General features: G+C 38.4%; 1 protein-coding gene and 1 long non-coding RNA gene across 14 annotated transcripts in view; both read left to right on the top strand.

Moving 5' to 3' along the window:
• The window catches only part of plcb3 (phospholipase C, beta 3 (phosphatidylinositol-specific)), a 61,767-nt gene that overhangs the window by 28,738 nt on the left and 10,340 nt on the right, over nt 1-22,689 (top strand). For 8 of the 13 annotated variants that reach the window (XR_014533627.1, XR_014533628.1, XR_014533629.1 and 5 more), the window contains exons 3-19: nt 8,700-8,768; nt 11,270-11,422; nt 11,851-11,930; nt 12,893-12,946; nt 13,150-13,222; nt 16,670-16,770; nt 17,999-18,165; nt 18,291-18,437; nt 18,882-19,039; nt 19,167-19,249; nt 19,874-19,958; nt 20,225-20,372; nt 20,654-20,767; nt 20,903-20,979; nt 21,840-21,936; nt 22,076-22,160; nt 22,280-22,404. Coding sequence is in view for 6 of the 13 variants with exons in the window: in XM_083541252.1 (XP_083397378.1) it covers nt 8,700-8,768; nt 11,270-11,422; nt 11,851-11,930; nt 12,893-12,946; nt 13,150-13,222; nt 16,670-16,770; nt 17,999-18,165; nt 18,291-18,437; nt 18,882-19,039; nt 19,167-19,249; nt 19,874-19,958; nt 20,225-20,372; nt 20,654-20,767; nt 20,903-20,979; nt 21,840-21,936; nt 22,076-22,160; nt 22,280-22,404 (1,816 nt within the window). In the remaining 7 variants the exon portion in view is untranslated. The remainder of the gene's footprint in view (nt 1-8,699; nt 8,769-11,269; nt 11,423-11,850; nt 11,931-12,892; nt 12,947-13,149; nt 13,223-16,669; nt 16,771-17,998; nt 18,166-18,290; nt 18,438-18,881; nt 19,040-19,166; nt 19,250-19,873; nt 19,959-20,224; nt 20,373-20,653; nt 20,768-20,902; nt 20,980-21,839; nt 21,937-22,075; nt 22,161-22,279; nt 22,405-22,689) is intronic. The other 5 variants (XR_014533625.1, XR_014533626.1, XR_014533631.1 and 2 more) reach the window with 1 other exon arrangement.
• LOC310726083 lies at nt 11,940-12,557 on the top strand. The gene is made up of 2 exons (XR_014533637.1): nt 11,940-12,291; nt 12,327-12,557. It is a non-coding gene; the product is annotated as an uncharacterized lncRNA (long non-coding RNA).

Genomic DNA, 22,689 nt, shown 5'->3' on the forward strand with positions numbered 1-22,689 from the left:
TGCCTCCAAATCTTTTGGTAATAGTTTGCAGAAGAATCACATATGGCAGGTGTTCGAAATACTTTTGTCCACATAGTGTATTTTACCTGAGGAGAGCTAGCCCACGACTTTGACTCTGCAAGCTACACTGCATCTTTTCTCTAAAATTTGGAAAATCCTTGACCTAGATTTCTTATAGATCTTAAAAGCATGTTGTTGTTTTTTTTTTAATTTACTTGCGCTGTTGTGACTTCTTCATAATGGATTAGCATTTGTAAGACCTTTTGGTTTCTGTGTTAATGTCTCCGTGGTTAGTGTGAGGATGTGGCGTTCGTCTTAATGGAGGGCTGGTCAGTGTGACATTAGGGATAATGGTGTAATGTTGCATTTGTCCTTTCTCATTTAGCCTTGTTGGTTTTGCAGTAAAGTGGTATTTGGCGAGTTAGTGGTGTTAGACTAATAGTTATCTAATACATGTGCTACAATAGGCGACATTAGCGTGCACTCAGCTGTGGTTTCTTTTAGCCATCATTTATAGACACAAAACCTCCCTCTGTTCTCTTTCTACCTCTTTCTTTAAAAGTATCTGCTTTTATTCAACTTCCTTTCCTGCCTCTGTTGTGCAATGTCTTTTGTTTTATACTCATTACTATATACTTTGTGCCTGATTTCTCTTCTCTCCGATTTGCTTATTGTTCCATGTCATTCATTCAGATAACTTTTGGTTTTCTTTTGTTTTTATTTGCTGTTTTTCTCTGTGGACAGCTGGTGGTCATCAGCACTAAACACAAAGACAACAGTGTTGTCCATTTTGCATAACTAGAGAGAGATGATGACTTTTCCTTGCTCGACATTCGATATCTGTCCATCTCTCCTCTTTATCTGCAAGCGTGGGAAAACTTGCAGGAAATGGTTGGGTAGCTATGCAGCACAACTTGTCCTGTGCCCTCTTAACCCATAACTCTCTCTTCAATCCACCCAGTCTGTTTTTCATAGCGCATTTTATCTCTTTCCCGCAACAGATAAAATAACTTGAGAGAGACCAGATCACGAAGAAACGTCTACTTCTGTCATTCTCTCACTCTTTTGTATTCTTCTTTATTCTTCCTCTTTCTTTGTTTGGAAGACTGGCAGGAAGTCTGGGTGTAATAATGACAGATACAGAGAAGAAGAGTTTGAAATATGTGTAGATGATATTTTGACAGGATGTCTTCTTAATAGGAACTGTATTTTATAAGCGAGAATATTAAATCATGGGAAGGTGATGTGAAAGAGACATCGGAAGCGTTACAAGGACCTGAATCAGTCACACAGTTTGGATGAAAGCTCTGATTTAAAGCCTTTAAGGAAACAAGACTACGTGTGCGTGTGTCAAATCGAAAACTGAGTGAAGCATGAAAGGAAGTGCAATTACGTGAAAGTGGTGCTGTTCCTGCGCTTTGTTTAACTTCGTCCTTCTTTATTTGAAATGTTTTAGAATGGAAATGGTGAACAGATCGAGATAAAACAATTTCTTTTATCGAATGTGAAACTGTTTTGCTGCCACTTATCGTTAACTACAGTGATGCTTATCCTCCATGAAAATGAAAAAAGAAAAAGGCAAGCAGTACTCAAACTAGAAAATACGGTTTCACTTTATTAGGAACAAAAAATCGTTCAATGCTTCAGTCATGTGGCAGCAGCACAATGCATAAAATTATGTACATCCAGATCAAGAGCTTTTAGTTAATGTTTAAACATCAGGGTGGGGGGGCGTGTACCATGTGACATTTTGATTGTTGGTGCCAGATGGGCTGGTTTGAGAATTTCAGTCGCTGCTAATCTCCTGGGAGTTTCCAAAGAACCAAAACAAAAATATCCTTTAAATGGCAGTTCTGGATGTTGGAAATGCTTCGATGGTAAAAAAAATGTTAGAGGAGAACAGGTTGCACATTAGTGCAACATTAACTCATATAACTGGTCTTTACAACCACAATGAAAACAAAAGCATGTTGTAATGCACACTGGAGGTGGATTGGTTACAACAGCCTATAGTTTCACACCTGTGAGCCAAGAACAGGAATATGAGGCTTCACTGAAACGGGACAGCTAAAAACCCTCAGTTCTTCTCTTTCAGCTATCAAGCACAGAGGGATCAGTGCTAATACGTGCTTCTTGTGAGACTTTTTCTCTAATCTAGCCAGTTAGTTTAATTCCTGTGGCTAGGCATGGATAACTTGAAGCACCTGGTTCATAAGTGGTTTTATGAACAATAAAGTACTTTTAGCATGCACTTGTTGAGGCTAAAGTTTTGCATGTTGTTCAGCTGCACAAAGGAGTGTAAATCACCAAGAGTGATCACACAGTCAAGTAAAATTAGAGATGAATTAATATTATTCAAAATCCCTCTGAATTCACAGTTTGTAACAAACCAGCACTTGCTTAAATACAGGAAGTGTGTTTTTTGGATTGATAATGTGAGCATTTCCTTTCAGCTTTCTCTGTCTCTTACTTTTTTCTCTTTTCCTCACAAGTGGACTTTCATTCCTGATGTCAAATTCCCCTTGTGGTTTTTCTTTTTCAATAATTTTTTTCTTTTACTTTTTTTTGTTTGTTTATTGAAATAAAGGTGATGGGACACACTGTTCAAACGCGCACACACATGCATGCTTGCAGATAGACGAGTATCTTAAACCTGAAAGTCTTTCTTAAAATAGCTGAATTAAGACACTAGAGAGTGAATGCCTACATGTATGTGCAGAGAAAGATAACGCTAGAATGAAGAAGATATAGAGGAGGAATAGTGGACTTCTAGCTCTCTTCCTTTCCTCCTGGTATTATACCTCATCTACACTAATTAGCTACATACTTAATATCATCTCCTTCCTCTCAACTGCAATCTAAATCATCTCTCTCGCACACGCACATGCTACACCCCTCAGCTCTGCACTCTGCTCCAGTGAATAAACCTCTTCACTTCTATCCCTCACATCCCTCTTTTCTCTCTTATCCTCTCTTTTTCTCTCCTTTGTTTTTTTCCCCTGTTAATTGTCTTGACAACTTAAACAGTGGTACATAGAAGCAGATGGCAGATGGTTACTTTTTCTTAAAGATTTTCTCAAAAGTTCATTTCAAATAGATTCCTTTTGTGATCTTTACACACCTTTGATTTACTTAAAACAATGGCTTTTGTACGAATAGTTTGAGCTGGTTATGGTAACACCTGACTGACAAAAAGTCAATACATTCATCTTCAGTGAGCACTTTATCCTGGGAACAGTGTGCATGAGTTAGGAATACATCCTGAATTGCATTTAATTACAGGGCACTGTGCCATACATGTTCACACACTCGTTTACATCTAGAACCTATTTACTGTAGTCAGTCCACCTTGGTTACTATGGAAGGAAACTTACACAAGCACAGGGAGAACATAAGAATCCTAAAACTCCCTTTTCTAAATACAATATTACTCAGTATGTCATCATCACCATGTTGTTGGGGAACCTTAGAGATGAAAACATGAGGAATGATAGAAACGTTGACTGATTCAGGATTGAAGCAAAAAAACTGAGCTGAGTTTGTATTTAAGTCCAGTTTATTATATATTCAAACATAAACTGGTTTGGTGTGAGTTTTAAATCATTAAAAGGATCATTAGGGTGAAAATCACTGTGGGAGCAGAGTTTGTTTTGATAGAGATGGTTGTGTTTTTCTGCTCAGTAACACACTGTGACTGTGACAAAGAGCAGGTATGAGAGCGAAGACATGATGGAGGACAGTTCCCGGCTCTCAGTAGGATAGCGTGTCCACGATGCCGACACACGCGTGCCCACACACACACACACACACACACACACACACACACACACACACACACACCGAGTGTATGTTTCATCCAACAAATAGCGTAATCTCTCTATCGCTATTGTTTTGTTACACACACACACACACACACACATACACACACACACACACACACACACTCTTTTCTCAAGACCAAACAGACACTATTGCCACTGCTTACAAGAGTTATGTTTCACTATGAAGATGATTCTTAGAAAGGTATGTGCCTGTGTGTATCCATGTGTGCAGAGAAACACATTTGGACAAAGTCTCCAAAATCACAGAAGTATGCTTTAAAATCACATTACATTCAATTTTAAATGTAATACATTATTAAGCAAAAATACCTTCTTTTTTTTTAACAAACTTTATCAGATTTGTTTCCCATGTTTCTTTTTTCTTCTGCTATTTTGAGAAGATTGTTTATATTACGCCTTCATGCATCTTATTTGTAAGATATTTTCCTATTCACTATGAATGCTCACTACAAAGGTTCATAAATGCTTAACGGTGAACTTTATTTGAGATTAAAAGCTTCGTACACTATACATTCAAAAGTATTGGGACTTTTCCAGCCATATGTGATTCTTCTTCAAACTGTTACCACATACTTGGAGGCACACAATTGTACGGAAGGCTTTTGTTTTGTTAGTATTACCTTTTCTTATCACTTGATCAAGGAGACCCAAACCTGTTCCAGCAGGACAATGCACAAAGCCAGCTTCATAAACATTTACAGGGGTTGGAGTGAAAGATCTGCTCTAGAGCTCTGAACTCAACCTATTGACCTCAACCTATTGCACATCTCTGGGATGAATAGGAACGCCGACTGTATCCCAGGCCTCCTCACTGTTTAGGGACTGTGTCCTGATGGAAAGCATAAGCTCTTTGAATTTCACCCTTGTATATAGTAATATTATGAAAAGTGAAATAGTGGTGGAACAGTGAAATAGGTTTGTTGGACGATTTTAAATTTGAAACCAAATTGTTACAAATTAGTTTTTTACTGTGACCCCTGGACAAAAGGGTCCAGTCAGAGTTTTGGGGTCAGAGATCAGAGAAGAGCCTCAGGCTTCCTGGTGGATGGACATCACATTCGTCATCCAGGTTACTTGCAGCATTTCACAACACACAGGGCCACTAATCTTCGATTTTGTCAATGACTTCTTTCTGTTTTGGCATGCAGTGCATTAGGCTGGAGTTTCCCGTACTCCCGTTTCATGACCCTCTTGCCGTTCCTGTTCACTCCCCTGTGAAAGCCAAAACAGGTCTCAGAACTCAGAAAACACGTTTGACCGAACATGTACAGACAGTTAGCGAACAGAGCTTATCTTGCAAAAGCACCTGTTTCTTGGACAAATGTAGCAGTTGGTAGTTTTTCAGTCATCTTTAATGACACATAATGCTCGTTTGTTGACCTTGTGCTGTAAAATATATTATTATTTTTTAAATTAAGTGCTGTTTTATAGTCTCTCTTATAGCGTGTGTGAGAACGCTGTGATAAATAGACTTCCAGATTGTTTGACTTGACGTCAAGGCAGTGTTAGTGATTGAGGAATATGCGGTGTGTGTGTGTGTGTGTGTGTGCTGCCACTCGAGATTCAGAAAGCACTATAGAGCTCTGAAAAGAAACACAACGGGAATTTATTTATTTATTTTTTTTTACTTTTTTAGTGTGTGACTGTGTGTGTGTAAATCCTGTTCTTTTGCAGAGACAGAAGCAGCTAAATATTACATTTACAGCTTTCCTGTTCAACTCTAGAAGAACAGAACATGTACACACACATGCGTACACAATTAACATGCACACACATGCAGGATTGCTCAGCTTACAGAATGACTCGACAAGTCCAGATATGCGACAAGTCCAGACTCGTCAAAGCACTCCTGCAATACACAGCTTGTTGTACAACTGGGTCTGTGCTGTCTTAAGTGCTATCAGTTGAACAGCTTGTTTAAAAAAAAATTTTGTAATCATATTTTTGTTTTCACATTTGTTTTGTTCCCATATGCATGGTTTGTCGTAAATAAAAATGTTTCCTGTACACAAAACCAGGATGAGCACAAAGCCATAAGAGAGAGCTCTGATCAGCTGGTCCTATTAGATTAAGAATCAGTAGAAAGATATATGATAAGTATGTCCCACAAAGTGTCCTGTGGCTGACATAAACCAAGCAATGTGATCATATGCTATATGGACAAAAGTATTGGGACATTTCCACCCATATGTGTTTCTTGCCCAAACTGTTACCACAAAGTTGCAGGCACAGTATTGTATAGAATGTCCTTTAAATGTGGTGGAATTAAATTCCAATAAACCATGACAATGCCCCTGTGCACAAAGCCAGCTCCATGGAAATATGGTTTACATGGGTTGGAATGAAAGATTTTGAATGGCCTGTTCTGGAGCTCTGACCTCAACCATACTGAACACCTTTGGAATGAATTGGAACACTTACTTCATCCCAGACCTCCACACCTGACTTTACTAATGTCCTTGTAGCTGAATGAGTGCAAATTTCAACAAGCACACTCCAAAATCTAGTAAATCATCTTCCCATGAGAGTGGAGGTTATTATTACAGCAATAATTGAGAGCAAAATGTGGAATGGAATGTTCAAAAAGCTCATACAAATCTTTGTTCACAAGCTTTTATCCATACATTGTATATTCAAAAATTGTATGGCACTTACTTAGTTTACTTAGAATCAGCGAAGAGAATTCATCGATTTAAACCGACAAATATCTGTGCATGTGAAAAGTAGGGCTTGTACTAAATGACCCTTGGCTCCTTTTCCAAGAGTGCTCTTTGGTTTAGGGTTTAAGATGTTTACGGGTAAGAGATTGAATGTTTGGGAAAAATCCTCAAGCCGAAATCACATTCCCTATTTGTTGACTGTTCTGCACAGTGTTTCCATGATACCCAGTCAGAGACACAGGCAGAGTTACACACTCAGAGTTATTGATAAAAAACACTTGTACTGATCGTTTCTTCAGGCTCTAAGTGGGAAATAATGGCACATAACTGTTTGTAATGCAATTAATGGAGACTTGACTGAAACACGACTGAATTGGATAAAATATCTTTGAGACATGGGAGGGAAAAAAACAGCTCCATGCTGAGCCTTTATATACAATGATACAGTGCTAAACCATCAATTAGTTATTTAGAATATTTATAGTTTATTATATTCAGTTTAGGCAATAAAATCAATACTACTGTTCTTTTATTTTCTGCTGATGAATGGTTTGTGCTATACAAGGGACCACTGCTGTGTGTTTCAATCCTGTCTTCGTGTAAGGGTGCATAGAGGGCACTCGTGAGCATCGTTTGAAATCCTGAAATGAGGAATGGGACACCCTACAGCTTCAGAGTTCACATGCATCCACAAAACAAGACCGCAAGACGACAGCTGTGCCTTTTGAGGCCTTATGAGGAAGAGCAGCTATTGACCAACTCTGCATTTTATTTATATAAAAAGATTTTACAACAGTTTTAGGGCATGTTAACAACCATACTGTGTGTACTATGTCAAATAAATCAGTACCTGATGTTATGTTTTATATGTTATATAATTGTTTCACTCCTTTCAATTTAATTTGTGTATACAAAGTTTATCATAAGCAGTCAAAAGTTACCGGTGCATCAATTGTTTCAGCTTGTTAGCAAACACGTTGCCATAATACGCATGTTAAGGAGAAATGTGTGTAAGCACGATTGTGTGTGTCCATGTCCCTGGGTGCCTGCTGCGATTAGGAACATTTCCCTAGCGGTCTCCTACTAGTAACCTCTAACCCGCCATGCACACTCAAGGGAACATTCAACTCAACAACTTCATCGTTTTAGAGAGCATGAGTTAGAGAATGTGAGTTATGCTAACAAATGAGAGCATGTAGAAACTAGAAAAGAATAATGCAGAGGCAACCCAAAACGAAGAGCGTTTGATTTCGAAGATCAAGAGATCAAGAGAGAAAAGGAATGATACAATGGTAGAAAGGATGAAAGAGAAAAAGAGCAAGGCTTGTAAAACCTAGCAGGAGGGAGAGAGTATTTACAGTCCTGTTCTGCTTTGTTTACCATGCCCGTTTATGAGCTGCTTTGTGTACAGAAAACCCGAGCTGGTGCTCTTTTGTCTTTATCACCGCAGTGTCACTGTGTCCTTCTGCACACCCTGTATTTGGACTGGAAGCTGGATAAGTAAGCTACTTGTGGCATAACCTTTCGTCTCTGAAGTCACATTGCAGTGTGTTTGCAATTATTGGTCAGTGTTTGGCGAGTCTGTATGTCTGAGTGACGTCAGGATGTGAGCTCATTACAGTATTCCAGCGTGGGACTGCAGAGAGCCCAAAGCTCAGGCTCATGAGCCACACACGGTGACCTCGTCATGAGTCTGTCATTATTGAGATCATCAGAGGAAAGACTTTTTTTTTTTTTTTTTTACGTGCATTATTCATTGCACTGCTCGGTCTCCACAGGTCGTGCCGTCATGGGGAAATCAGGCCTAATATCCGGTCAATCACCTGATAATTAACGTTTCATAGCTTTTTGTCATTTCACTTTTGAGTGATCATCCCAAATTAACTGCTTGTCTTCTGTGCTTTTCCCTTGCTACAAGTCCCCATTAGATCCTGTAACAGAAATCTTCTTTCCGCTTTCAATGTAGAACTTTTCACTTCGTCGTTAAACAAGGACTATTTCGCTCTATTTACTTACGACCCAGATCTGTAGACAGTGTTCAGCACTCTAACGCAAACTGAACTTGAAGGCTTTGTTATTCTCTGTCTCTTGTGAATAACAGTGTGACTTGTGTGAATGCCCAGAGTTCAGAGCTGCAGATGGTTTGAAAGTACACGCATGCAATTGTTTATAACATTCTATTTTCATTTCTCCCCAGGAGACCGAGATTGTGGACATCAGCCATATCAGAGACACCAGAACGGGGAAGTTTGCCAAGATACCAAAGGTACTCTGTGTGTGTTTGTATGTGTATGTGTGTGTGTGTTTGTGTGTGTATATAAATGTGTTTTTGCATGAACTGTTTTATAGTTCAAATGGTGTGTGTGTGTGTGTGTGTGTGTGTGTGTGTGTGTGTGTGTGTGTGTGTGTGTGTGTGTGTGTGTGTGTGTGTGTGCGTGCACGTGTTAGCCATTTTATAGCTTGTGTGTTTTTAACCCCTCTCTGTGTTAAAATTGTGCTGTTTGAGGTCTGTGGAATTAAACCTAAGAGGCATATATATTATTTTCAACGATCTTATGCTAGTATATCAAGGAATTTATGTAATATATATATATATATATATATACAGTGAGGAAAATAAGTATTTGAACACCCTGCTAATTTGCAAGTTCTCCCACTTAGAAATCATGGAGGGGTCTGAAATTGCCATCGTAGGTGCATGTCCACTGTGAGAGACATCATCTAAAAAGAAAAATCCAGAAATCACAATATATGATTTTTAAACTATTTATTTGTATGATACAGCTGCAAATAAGTATTTGAACACCTGTCTATCAGCTAGAATTCTGACCCTCAAAGACCTGTTAGTCTGCCTTTTAAATGTCCACCTCCACTACATTTATTATCCTAAATTAGATGCACCTGTTTGAGGTCGTTAGCTGCATAAAGACACCTGTCCACCCTATACAATCAGTAAGAATCCAACTACTAACATGGCCAAGACCAAAGAGCTGTCCAAAGACACTAGAGACAAAATTGTACACCTCCACAAGGCTGGAAAGGGCTACGGGGAAATTGCCAAGCAGCTTGGTGAAAAAAGGTCCACTGTTGGAGCAATCATTAGAAAATGGAAGAAGCTAAACATGACTGTCAATCTCCCCCCCGGCCTGGGGCTCCATGCAAGATCTCACCTCGTGGCGTCTCAATGATCCTAAGGAAGGTGAGAAATCAGCCCAGAACTACACGGGAGGAGCTGGTCAATGACCTGAAAAGAGCTGGGACCACCGTTTCCAAGGTTACTGTTGGTAATACACTAAGACGTCATGGTTTGAAATCATGCATGGCACGGAAGGTTCCCCTGCTTAAACCAGCACATGTCCAGGCACGTCTTAAGTTTGCCAATGACCATTTGGATGATCCAGAGGAGTCATGGGAGAAAGTCATGTGGTCAGATGAGACCAAAATAGAACTTTTGGGTCATAATTCCACTAAACGTGTTTGGAGGAAGAAGAATGATGAGTACCATCCCAAGAACACCATCCCTACTGTGACGCATGGGGGTGGTAGCATCATGCTTTGGGGGTGTTTTTCTGCACATGGGACAGGGCGACTGCACCATGAGACGATGAACGGGGCCATGTATTGTGAGATTTTGGGGAACAACCTCTTCCCTCAGTTAGAGCATTGAAGATGGGTCGAGGCTGGGTCTTCCAACATGACAATGACCCAAAGCACACAGCCAGGATAACCAAGGAGTGGCTCTGTAAGAAGCATATCAAGGTTCTGGCATGGCCTAGCCAGTCTCCAGACCTAAACCCAATAGAGAATCTTTGGAGGGAGCTCAAACTCTGTGTTTTTCAGCGACAGGCCAGAAACCTGACTGATCTAGAGAAGATCTGTGTGGAGGAGTGGGCCAAAATCCCTCCTGCAGTGTGTGCAAACCTGGTGAAAAACTACAGGAAACGTTTGACCTCTGTAATTGCAAACAAAGGCTACTGTACCAAATATTAACATTGACTTTCTCAGGTGTTCAAATACTTATTTGCAGCTGTATCATACAAATAAATAGTTAAAAAAATCATACATTGTGATTTCTGGATTTTTTTTTTAGATTATGTCTCTCACAGTGGACATGCACCTACGATGACAATTTCAGACCCCTCCATGATTTCTAAGTGGGAGAATTTGCAAAATAGCAGGGTGTTCAAATACTTATTTTCCTCACTGAATATATATATTACATACATTCCTTGATATACTAGCATAAGATCGTTGAAAATAATTATTTATTTATTTATTTATTTATTTATTTATTTATTTATTTATTTTTTTTTTTTTTTATAGAGGATTTAGACTCCAAAGAATGACATGTTTAGAAGAGTAGCATTAAAACAGTGCTGAGTGTAGTGAAAATATGTTCAGTATGAGTATACCGGGAGGAGTCCAGGAATATGAACAGGAAGAGTAAGTCACTAAAGGTTTACTAGAGAGATGATTCACTAGAGCTGAACTCTGAGTCTTGCACTTAATCAGATCGACCCAAGCACAAACGCATATTTTATGTGCACATGCGCACATTTATACCCACGTTGTGCCCTACCGCTCTTATTATTCCTCCAGCGCTCGTACAGAGGAAGCCACACTGACTGTGGTGTAACTACTTGCAGGAAGTGAGGCCTGTCTCGTCATGAAGAACGTTTATTTCGTCGAGGTACAGAATCTGACAGTGTGTGTGTGTGTGTGTGTGTGTGTGTGTGTGTGTGTGTGTGTGTCTGTGTGTGTGTTTAGGATTCACGTGTGCGTGAATTGCTTGGCTGTGTAAGAGGAGAGGCCTATGCTGAGGCTAATGCTGAGGCTAAGTTATTAACAGTTGTCTACGGCAACGACTTGGTCAACATCTCCTTCCTTAACTTCCAGGCCATGCATGAGGACGTTGCCAAGGTAACCATGGTGACCAAGCACCACACGCCCCCTCTTTTTTTCTTTTTTCTTCAATGGTTGTCTACTGTTTCTCGGTCATGTCTGTCTCTCATCCTCTCTGCCATTCTTAAAATAATCATGTATTACAAATTTAAAGGCCGTTTTCTTCATTCCCAAGGACACTATATTTAAAGCTAGACAAAACACAACATATTTATAGCTACAACCAAAAACATTGTATTTTTATATATTAATAATATAAAGCATAGAGGAAAAACAAATTTTTCAATTAGAGCAAAGCAGAGCTAACCAAATGTATTCCTTTTACTAGAAAATTTTTCGAAACAGGATATTGCTCTACATATCCTCACATAAATTTCTTCTGTTTGCTTATTTGTGTGTGTGTGTGTGTGTGTGTGTGTGTGTGTGTGTGTTTATTGTATCTCCAGGTGTGGACTAATGAGCTGTTTAAACTTGCCACAAACATACTGTCCCAAAACGCCTCCCGCAACACCTTCTTACTTAAGGCGTGAGTAGTGAGTGAATGAGTGAGTGAATTAGTGATTGAACAATGAGTGCATTGGTAAATGAATGAATATATCAGTGAGTGATTGAGTAAATGATTGAGAGAGTTAATTGGTAAATGAGAGAAAGAATGAATTAGTGAATAAGCAAATTAGTGAGTGAATGATTTAATGGGTGTGTGAATAAATTAATCAGTGAATTAATGAATTAGTGAGTGATTGAATTAATGAGTGAATTAGTGAATGATTGAGGGAGTAAATTAGTTAATTAGTGAATGATTAAATTGGTGAGTGAGTGAGTGAAGCTCACTCTGCTAAGTGGTAAAGTGGTAGCTCAGTGGTCAAGATGAGAGCATTAACCGCTCTGTTACTGTAGATAATTGTAATTTGCTCTGGATAAGAGCATCTGCCAAATATACTTTAGAATTGATTATAATTGATTATTATGAAACATTGACAGATAATTGGTGCGAAAAATGTTGTACACATTACATGGTGCTGAAGATGTGTAAAAGATGAGTCTGACATTTCTCTTCACTCTCATGCTCTCCTTCTTTTATAAATCATCCTTAGAAAGTTGTGCCCCAGGCCAAAGGATCAGAGCCCTAGGCAGCTTCCTCATGCTGTAAAAATTTTTAAAAATTTAAATCTTGTGCTGGCATGGTTTGACTGATTCTTACACTGCCTTCACACACTCAACAGATCCTAATCTCACTTAAGTTGCAATTACAATATTTGTATGTATATATTGAAAAAATACTCTACGAATGCAGTATGATACAATTCTGTGCATAATTATGACTAGGAGGTATGGCTTTATCCAGCTTTCAGACAGGAAGTGCAAATATGATCATTCTAATGGCACATAAAAACAGTTTGATAATAGATTAAGTAGTTATTACAATACAATGCTTTACAGTTGCCGTTGCTTATTCTGTGTTTTTCTTTTATTTCTTTACCGACTAAGATACACCAAGCTAACACTGCAGGTCAACCAAGATGGGAAAATCCCACTAAAGAAGTGAGTATGACCTCACGCACAGAGCCGTAGTTATTCCACCACATCTTGTTTCACAAATTTGGTTTTCCTTCCCCTCTGTTCTTTTGTTTTCAGTTCTGCTGTATGAAACCTAATAGTGCACGCTCTCAAAATGAAGTGTATGCTAACAGGATGAACTGATCATTCACATAATGACACTGAGTTCATGTTACTCTCCTTCACAGTTTTTTAAAGATGTTTTCTGACAAGAAGCGAGTGGAGTCAGCGTTGGAGCAGGGCGGCCTTATGGCTAACAGGGTATGTGTGTGTGTGTGTGTGTGTGTGTGTGTGTGTGTGTGTGTGTGTGTGTGTGTGTGTGTGTGTGTGTGTGTGTGTGTGTGTGTGTGTGGCTGATTTACATTGCTTTGTAAATGTATGCATCCAGAGTCTTGGATTTACAAGCAACCCAGATTGTTTCTTGCACCTCTGCATTCAAGATCAACTGCAAACATCAACTAAAAACTATACTATGTGCAGTGGTCTTATGTACATGGGAGGATAAACAAAGGATACATTTTGTTTTATATATAAATTATATATTTTCTATCTATCGATCTATCTATCTATATATATATATATATATATATATATATATATATATATATATATATATATATATATATATATATATATATATATATATATATATATATACTGTATATGCTAATCATCCTCTATAAAGTAGTGATCTGTGGCAAGCATGCAGTTCATATCATGTAAAGTAGCAAACGAACACACTCCATACTTTCCATCTTCTCAACACACTCTCCTCACTAGTCAACACATTTCCATCTCCATCCTTTATTGCTTTAACTTGCAGCACATCCTTCCCAGCTCAGTCCCTCTGCCTGGCAAATCGGTACAAATCCTTTTCTTCTTCCTTAGTGTCCAACTTCTCATACAGCTCCTCATATGCCTTTACCTTGGCTTTCGCCACATCCCTCTTTACCTGCTGCCGCATCTCCTTGGACTCCTGCCTACTTTTCTCATCACTCTGTCGATCCCAATTCTGTTTTGCCAACCTCTTTCTCCTTATGCTGTCCTGCACTTCCTCATTCCACCACCACGTCTCTTTGTCTTTCTTTCTCTTTCCAGATGTCACACCAAGTACCTTTCTAGCTGTCTCACTGATCACTTCTGCAGTAGTTGCCCAATCATCCAGCACCTCTTCACCAATACCGAGCCCCTGTCTGACCTCTTCCCTGAATCTTACACTACAGTCTTCCTCCGTCAGTTTTAATCCATCTTATTCTTCTTCAGGCCTCACTCTCCTCCTCTTCTTTTTTCACCTCCAAAACCATTCTACAGACCACCATCCGATGCTGTCTAGCTACACTGTCCCCCGCCAACACCTTACAGTCTCCAATCTCCTTCTGGTTGCATCACCTACATAGAACATAGTCCACCTGTGTGCACCTTTCTCCACTCTTATATGTCACCCTATGATCCTCCTTTTTCTTAAAATAATTGTTCACCACTGCCATTTTCATCCTTTTAGCAAAATCTACCATCATCTGCCCTTCCACATTCCTCTTCTTAAGGCCATACCTACCCATCACCTCCTCATTACCTCTGTTCCCTTTACTTCACATGGCCATTGAAATCCACCCCAATCACTAATCGTACATTCCTAGTTACACCTTCTACCACTTCATCTAACTCACTCTAGAATTTTTCTTTTCTTCCATCTCATGACCCACTTGTGGAGAATAAGCACTAAGGTTAGGGTTAGGGTTAGACATTTATCATCACCCCTTCAACTTCCTGCTTCACGACCATCAACCTATCAAAAACTCTCTTCACCTCCACTACACTCTTACTAATCTCTTCTTTCAGGATCACCCCTACACCATTTCTCTTTCCATCCATACCATGTTAGAACAGTTTAAACCCACCTCCAATGTTCCTGGTCTTACTCTCTTACCACTTGGTCTCCTGAACACACAACATGTCTACCTTTTTCCTCTCCATAATATCAGCTACCTTTTTTTTTTTTTTTTACCAGTCATAGTACCAACATTTAAAGTGCCCACCCGAACCTTCATTCTCCTACTCCATTTCCTGCTGTCTCTGTAGACGTCTTCTTCCTCTCCTTCTCCTCCTTCGGGGAACAGTAGCCCAATTTCCACCGGTACCTTGTAAGCTAACAATACCTGTGGCGGTCGTTAGTAACCCAGGCCTCGACCGATCCGGTAGGAAATTTTGATTCGTGATGCACATGTTTTTTACGCTGGATGCGCTTCCTTTTACTACACCTAGTGATTGCAGAGATTTATCATTAATGTATTAATTTATAGGCATTATCATTTTTATCTCATCACAATGTAGCAGCTTTAAGCAGTCCATTTACTCGCCAACCTCTATTACAAAGGGTAATGCAACAAGAAATAAATAAACTACAGCTTGTTGGATTAGAAAGAAGCCACAAAGCCCAATGGCCTATGTTTTGAAGACTTCACCCAAGGTCTTCAAAGTTGCAGCTTTATTTATGAAGGTTGTAAAGTATTGACACTGGAGACTCCTTCTAAAATATGGCAAATACATGTTTTCTCACAGAAAGCTAGATCATATATTATTACAGTCATTTATTTTTATTTTTTTGTGTATATAGTTCACAGCAATTTTTATTGTTACAATAATATTAAATAACTATTTAGATGCAGACAATAATGTTCTCCTTTGATTTTGGGGTGTATTCATTTTTGTAATAAGTCTAATAAGTAAAATGCACTGTGGAACTGAAATCATAATGCCAATTTCACCTCCCAAATCAAACCAGTTCTGCATTTTCACACAGTCTTAGCTAGAGGTTCGAAATGTTAATCGATCTTCTGGACATGCACAGTAATGTAGTGATTGGTGTGAGGTGTAGGGAGAAATTCTCCGAACATCCTGATATAAGCTTACATTAAATCATAAATGTTTTCTTTTAGTTCAGTGAACCTGCTCAGTTGTTCCCAGTATGACTTGCAACAATAAGATGTACAGAGGTTTTACATTCGAAACATAGGTCTTTATCAGGTCGTCTTAATAGATGCCGGTTACTGCGAGCCAGTATGCTGTAGAACACTGCCCTCAGTTGGTGCAAATCAGAATTTCACTCAGTATGGTCCACATTTCTTTATGCTACCCTGATTTATTGGTTATGTCTGAAAGATTTCAGTTCATGTTCAGTTCAGTCAGCATGGTTGCAATTAAATTGTTCAGCTACACAGGTCAGCTAATTGTACACTCCTAGTGTAGGGAGTAATTTCAGTCTCAAACACTGTTCTTTGTGTACTAGATTAACAAGTCGCACTTCTTGTACATTAAGCGGCACCAGAGCCACCACTGTTGAATCTGAAGCTAGAGTGTTGATACATTACAGTCATAAACTGATAGATTTTGGTTGCTCTCATGTTAGAAGAACATCAGCACAATTTAATTTAATTTATTTATTTATTTTAATGTCCACTTAGTACAAGTTGTTTGTGTTTGACATGAGATATTGATAACCTATAAATTGTATTTGCTACATGTCAAAATACTGAAAGGAATATAGGAATTAGCCATTATTATATTCATGAAAATGAATCAGAAGATAGATATGGGTTTGCTTTTTCGTTATTCTGACCACTGGAAAGCTGAAGCATATCCACTGACTGCAGTAGTGTGAAAGGATGAGTCTTTCCTGCATTGTTAAAGTGTTTAATTTATCTTTTTCAGGGAGATGGGATTAAGTTGGAGGAGTTCACCTGGGAAAAGTTCCAGAGCTTCCTGACCTTCCTGTGCCTAAGACCTGAGATCGAACATATCTTAATGCAGCTGTGAGTAATGGACAGAGGATGAAAATTTAAAGTGATGTTTATCACACTCTTATGCTCATTTCCCTTAAATATTTTGCCAACTATTATATTTGTATTATTATATCGCAGTACATTATTTGTTTTATCAGTTTTAGGGTTACGATTACTTTTGTAAAACGTGTATGCCTGCTATCACTTTGGTTATATTAGCTAAAAAATTTAGCTGATAAAACTAAAGTGTCCTTCCTTAAGTCTCTCGTTGCAAAAAAACTTGACCATTATACTTGTTTTTTATACCTGTTTTTAAATAACATGCATTTCAGCTGTTTATTGCACATCATAAGAGCTCCTGTCAATTTGATCAGTTACTATAGAAATGGCATGATGGATGGATAGATAGAATTTTATTGTCGTTGTGTAGTACAGGTACACAGCAATGAAATGCAGTTCAGCATCTACCAGAAGTGCAAATAGTACCATTGTGCAAACTGACAAATGCAGATATATATGTAAATATACGTACAGCAAGTAAATATTTTAGGGGTGGTAGCTCAGTGGTTACGGCACTGGGTTACTGATCGGAAGATCAGGGGTTCAAGCCGTAGTATCGCCAAGCTGCCAGTCTTGAACATGCTGGGATATCTAAAGAAAAGTAGTTCACTGTGCTATAATGTTTGTGACAAAAAAATATTATATTCTAATATAAGCAGTGAATAAAAATGTGCACATTAATGTAAAGCAGTGATCTAAATTACAACCAGTGCGCATTATTTATTTATTTATTTATTTATTTATTTATTTATTTTTTGTCAGAGCTGAAATTTTAATGAAAATAAATGACACATCTTCTGACAAGTCAGATGCAAGAATTTAACAGTGCTGTGGTATAGTCTGATGTAATGTTTGTAAACAAAGGTTTTTATCTGTATTAGTTGACATTTTAGAGATTGGACTACCATAAAATATTTTCTGTGTCAGTTGAGCATTAGAAAGTTCAGTAAACTTTTAGGATGTGTTTTGTGTCTTCCTATGCACAAAGAAATACTAATATTATAAAATATATTAATGTTAATATACAGTGCAGTTATACACCACCAGGTGATAACAAACGCAGTGTGTGAATGAATTGCACCGTGATATTAAATCTAATAAATTTTGTGTGTGTGTGTGTGTGTGTGTGTGTGTGTGTGTGTGTGTGTGTGTGTGTGTGTGTGTGTGTGTGTGTGTGTGTGTGTCAATGCATGCTCAGTGGCTCTAAAGGGAAGCCGTTTCTATCCCTGGATCAGATGTTGGATTTCATCAACCGTAAGCAAAGGGATTCACGGCTGAATGAGGTGCTTTACCCACCCCTCAAGCGAGAGCAGGTACGACAGCTGATGGAAAAATACGAGAATAACGCCCGACAGTTGGAAAGAGGTAAACACACACAGCCAGAAGTTACAGTGGGAGGAATATAATGAGATAATTGATAGTAAATATGATAATAATTTGGTGTGTGTGTGTGTGTGTGTGTGTGTGTGTGTGTGTGTGTGTGTGTGTAGACCAGATCTCTCTTATGAGTTTCAGTAAATATCTGGGAGGAGAGGAAAATGCTGTGGTTCCCTCAGAGAGGTTCGACATCATGGACGATATGAACCAGCCGCTGTCTCATTATTTTATCAACTCTTCACATAACACGTACCTCACAAGTTCGTATACTTCCTGAAAAAAGCTTTATATCTGAACTACTGTCACACTCACGAATTCCTTGCAAACATTCAAATCTATAATGAACATATATATTTGCACCCTGATCCACAGCACTGTATTTATTGTGGACTTTAAATGGGTTTAATTAATTATATTTTTTTTTTATCCTTTTGTAACCCATTTCTGTAATCTTTTTATGTAATTAAATTTTTTTTGTAAAACAGCCAATGTTTTTTTTTTTTTTATTCGTGAGAAAATTCTGCCTTTTTTTCCTGGAAAAAAATTGCAAGTTTTATAGCATCTGAAAGTGATTAAAATAAACTTTTTTCAAATCGAGTTTGTACCCAATATTGTTTAAATGGTATCATACGACATAGTATTTATTTTGTGTGTGTGTGTGTGTGTGTGTGTGTGTGTGTGTGTGTATGCACGTGTGCATTCAGTGGGTCAGTTAACAGGTCTATCCTCAGTGGAAATGTACAGACAGGTTTTGCTCACCGGTTGCCGCTGTATCGAGCTGGACTGCTGGAAAGGTCGTCCAAATGATGAAGAGCCCATTATCACACACGGCTTCACCATGACAACTGAAATCCCCTTCAAGGTGCAGCCATCTGCCCGAGCCCGACTCTGTTAATCTCTCTCATGTTCATATACCTGAATAATTTTGTTCAACTCTCATGTTTATATACCCGATTCGTTCTGTTCACCATGTTCATCTATCTGTGCAGGAGGTGATTGAAGCCATTGCTGAAAGTGCCTTTAAAACCTCCCCTTACCCCCTTATCCTCTCCTTCGAGAATCACGTTGACTCGTAAGTGTAACTCTCAGATATCCATACTGATAAATGTATTTATATTGATACTGATAGCAATATTATATATTTTTTTTATAACCACAGTGGGTTTTGAGCTCTTAGATCTGATTGTCAGAGGGTGTTACACTTCTAATGTCTTATTGTTTCTTATTGTTTATATCAGCAGCTAATTCACATAACCCTATTCTAGCATTTTCAATAATAAATACAGGTAACAATATAATAATATAATTATTGACATAGTTATCTGGAGAGATTTAATGAAGGAATCTCCAGTGTCAGCAGTTGTAACAGTTACACTTACCACTGTGACCAAGTCATCCAGATGAATGATTTTGCACTGATTAATTTCATAAAAGGAAACTGAGTTATAATTTGAGGGAACAATTGTTTATAGCTGATGCATTCTAAGTGATAACAGGAACTAAAATAGATTTCTGTGGTATAGCAGGAATAAAAGTATGTCAAGATGTGCTGTTGTTTAATTTTGGGATGGTAGTTGATGAATTTCTGATGTCTGCATACCCCATTCTGATTCATGTCGCATGTCCTGGACTTTATTGTCAAAGCTTCTACCAAGTATAGCTCAATTGAACTTCTCTGTCTCTCGTTTCTTATCAGCGCAAGGCAGCAGGCTAAGATGGCAGAATACTGTCGTTCCATATTTGGTGATGCATTGCTCATCGAACCTTTAGAGAAGTACCCGGTGAGTGACGGGTGAAAGAGCTGCTTCCAGCTCATGCCATGCATTTATTTTTTGCCTTACCTTCAGCAGGTCTGTAAATAATTTGCTTGAATGTCAAAGACAATGTAAATACCTCCCTGTTGCTCATATCTACGATGTTGCCCTAATAGTGTGTTATATGCAAATGTCCAAATAAGGATCATGGTTCACTGCATATTTATTTATTTTGCTTTACTGATTGTGAATCAGTTTCAAACATGGTTTAAATGGAATGTGGTTTGCTGTAGCTGGTCCCAGGTCAGCCACTGCCCAGCCCTCAGGAATTGCTGGGGAAAATCCTAATAAAGAACAAGAAAAAACATCACTTTCGCACAGCTAACGGAGGCAGCATTAGATATAAGGAGGGAACAGACGAGCAGGCCTCGTCTCTCAACGGTGAGCACACACTCGGACGATAATACACTCTTAAGTACCCATTAAAGTTTCCCTTTTTTACTTCTCATGATTCGCTTGCTTTTAGAAAGATGCATCCGAATCACTGTGCTGTTCAGCCATATGCTCTCCATATCATTTAATGATTCCATTTCCATGTTTACGCTCAGAAGCTTTCATGCACATTTCATTTACAGAAATCATTGTTATTCGTAGATCCCATTTTCCCGTCTGATTGTTTCATACATTCATTTCCTATCCAATTCATATCCATGCATAATAAGATTTGTCTTTAGATGCTCCATTGCCTGAAGGGGAAACAAGCCAGATCATATCCAATGAGAGTGAGAAGCTTACAGAGAGGATGAGCAAAGACGTTGACATGCGGAAGTCCGTTGGTGGGTTGGGGCTTGATTGACATGAAGTCTCCACCAATCACAGTGCAGATTAATGTCAGAGTGGCGTCATTAAATAGTGTAGCCATTGTTAGCCATGATTTCATGTGTGTTTTGTGTGTTTTTTTTATGGTGAAGATCGGGGTGATGGAGAGAGTGAGGAAGAGGAAGAGGAAGATCTAGTGACGGACCCCAAAAAGCACCATTCAGATGAGGTCATTTAGCTCAATACCTGTTTCTCTCTTATTCTCGCTCTTTCTTTTGATTCTCTCATTATCACATTCTCTCTCCACTTTCTTTTCTATTTTTCTTTTCCTTCAAAAAGTTTGATCTAACATTTTTAACAATAAATAATGATTTGATTCAGTTCAGTGTATTAAACATCATGTTATATAAACTGAAGTCTAAAAGGAATGATGACACACAATGCCATGCCAATTAGAGGTTGACTGATATGGGTTTTTCTCTGGCCGATACCGATATTTAGAAACAGGGCAGCCGATAACCGATATGTGCTGCAGATATGTTTGCCAGATTTTCTTTTTTTCTCCCTTCATCTCATAAAATCTAACAGTTAATGAATAAGACGTGATACAGAAAATTGCTTAAATTAAACATCTATTGAACAACACAAGCCTCTCCAATCCATGCTCTGGTTTTGGTACCGAGTTTACTTGTCAACAATTCACCTGCCAAAAATCGGTACGATCAATCGGGGGCCGGTCGATCAGTCGACCTCTAATTCCAATGTAGTTTAAAGTATTGAGCATTTATTAATGAAATCAGGCCATTTTGTTTTTTTACATTTCAAATATATGACCATTGGAAACCATTTTTTATTTTATTATTCTTTCAATGCTTAAGCTTATGTCCTAATGACCCATAATTATAACCTTTTAAATGACGTCTACTTTCTCTACCCGGCATGTTTTTCTTCAAACAGAAATCTTGTTTAATATTTCAAAGTCATATGTATATAACTATGTTAGCACCAGTAGGAAGAAGAAACTGAAAAGCATTTACTGGGTTAATTCACACTCTGTCTACTCTTCTTTTTTCTTCCTCTATCCTGCAGGGAACGGCATATAGTGAAGTCACAGCTACAGAAGAGATGTCCACTCTGGTCAACTACATTGAGCCAGTTAAATTCAAAACCTTCGACGTGGCAGTCAGTGAGTATTGATGCATGCCCGTGTGTGTTTTTGTTACGTTTGTAATTTATGACTTTGTGATAAATGTGTGTGCGTGTGTTTTAAACATTCCTGTACGGTGTAATGTAACTGATCCTCTTTATTCTTTTTATGTGGATAGAAAGAAACAAGTATTTTGAAATGTCATCTTTTGTGGAGACCAAAGGCATGGACACACTAAAGAGTTCCCCTATTGAATTTGTGGAGTATCCTTTCCATTTCTATCCCCATTTTCAACAAATGTATTGTGTAAGATCATTATTTGTGCATGACACCATGTCACTGTGAGCATGTGGTTTTGTTTTCCTGAACTGTGTGTTCTAAGATACAATAAGAAGCAGTTAAGTCGGATCTATCCCAAAGGCACTCGTGTGGACTCCAGTAACTACATGCCTCAACTGTTCTGGAACGTAGGCTGCCAGATGGCGGCGCTAAACTTCCAGACTCTTGGTGAGCCTTAATAATAAGAATTGGAAATCACCTTAATTGCCAAATATCATGGGTTGTTTGTACAAGGAATTTGTCACGATGTGCTGGTGCTATAAAAAAAAAGAAACTAGGAAAATAAAAGAATAAAGTAATAATTTAAGATAAAGACATTCACAATTCATGCAGGGTATGTAAGAATGAGGCAGTGTAAATAATGTTTTCAAAATAGGTCCAAAATACACTTTTGAATATATTAGTCTTTGTTGTTTGCATTAATGCATATAAAATAACAATGTGGGATTCACA

This window comes from Silurus aristotelis, assembly GCF_946808225.1.
Source record: "Silurus aristotelis genome assembly, chromosome: 5".
Classification (NCBI taxonomy): domain Eukaryota; kingdom Metazoa; phylum Chordata; class Actinopteri; order Siluriformes; family Siluridae; genus Silurus; species Silurus aristotelis.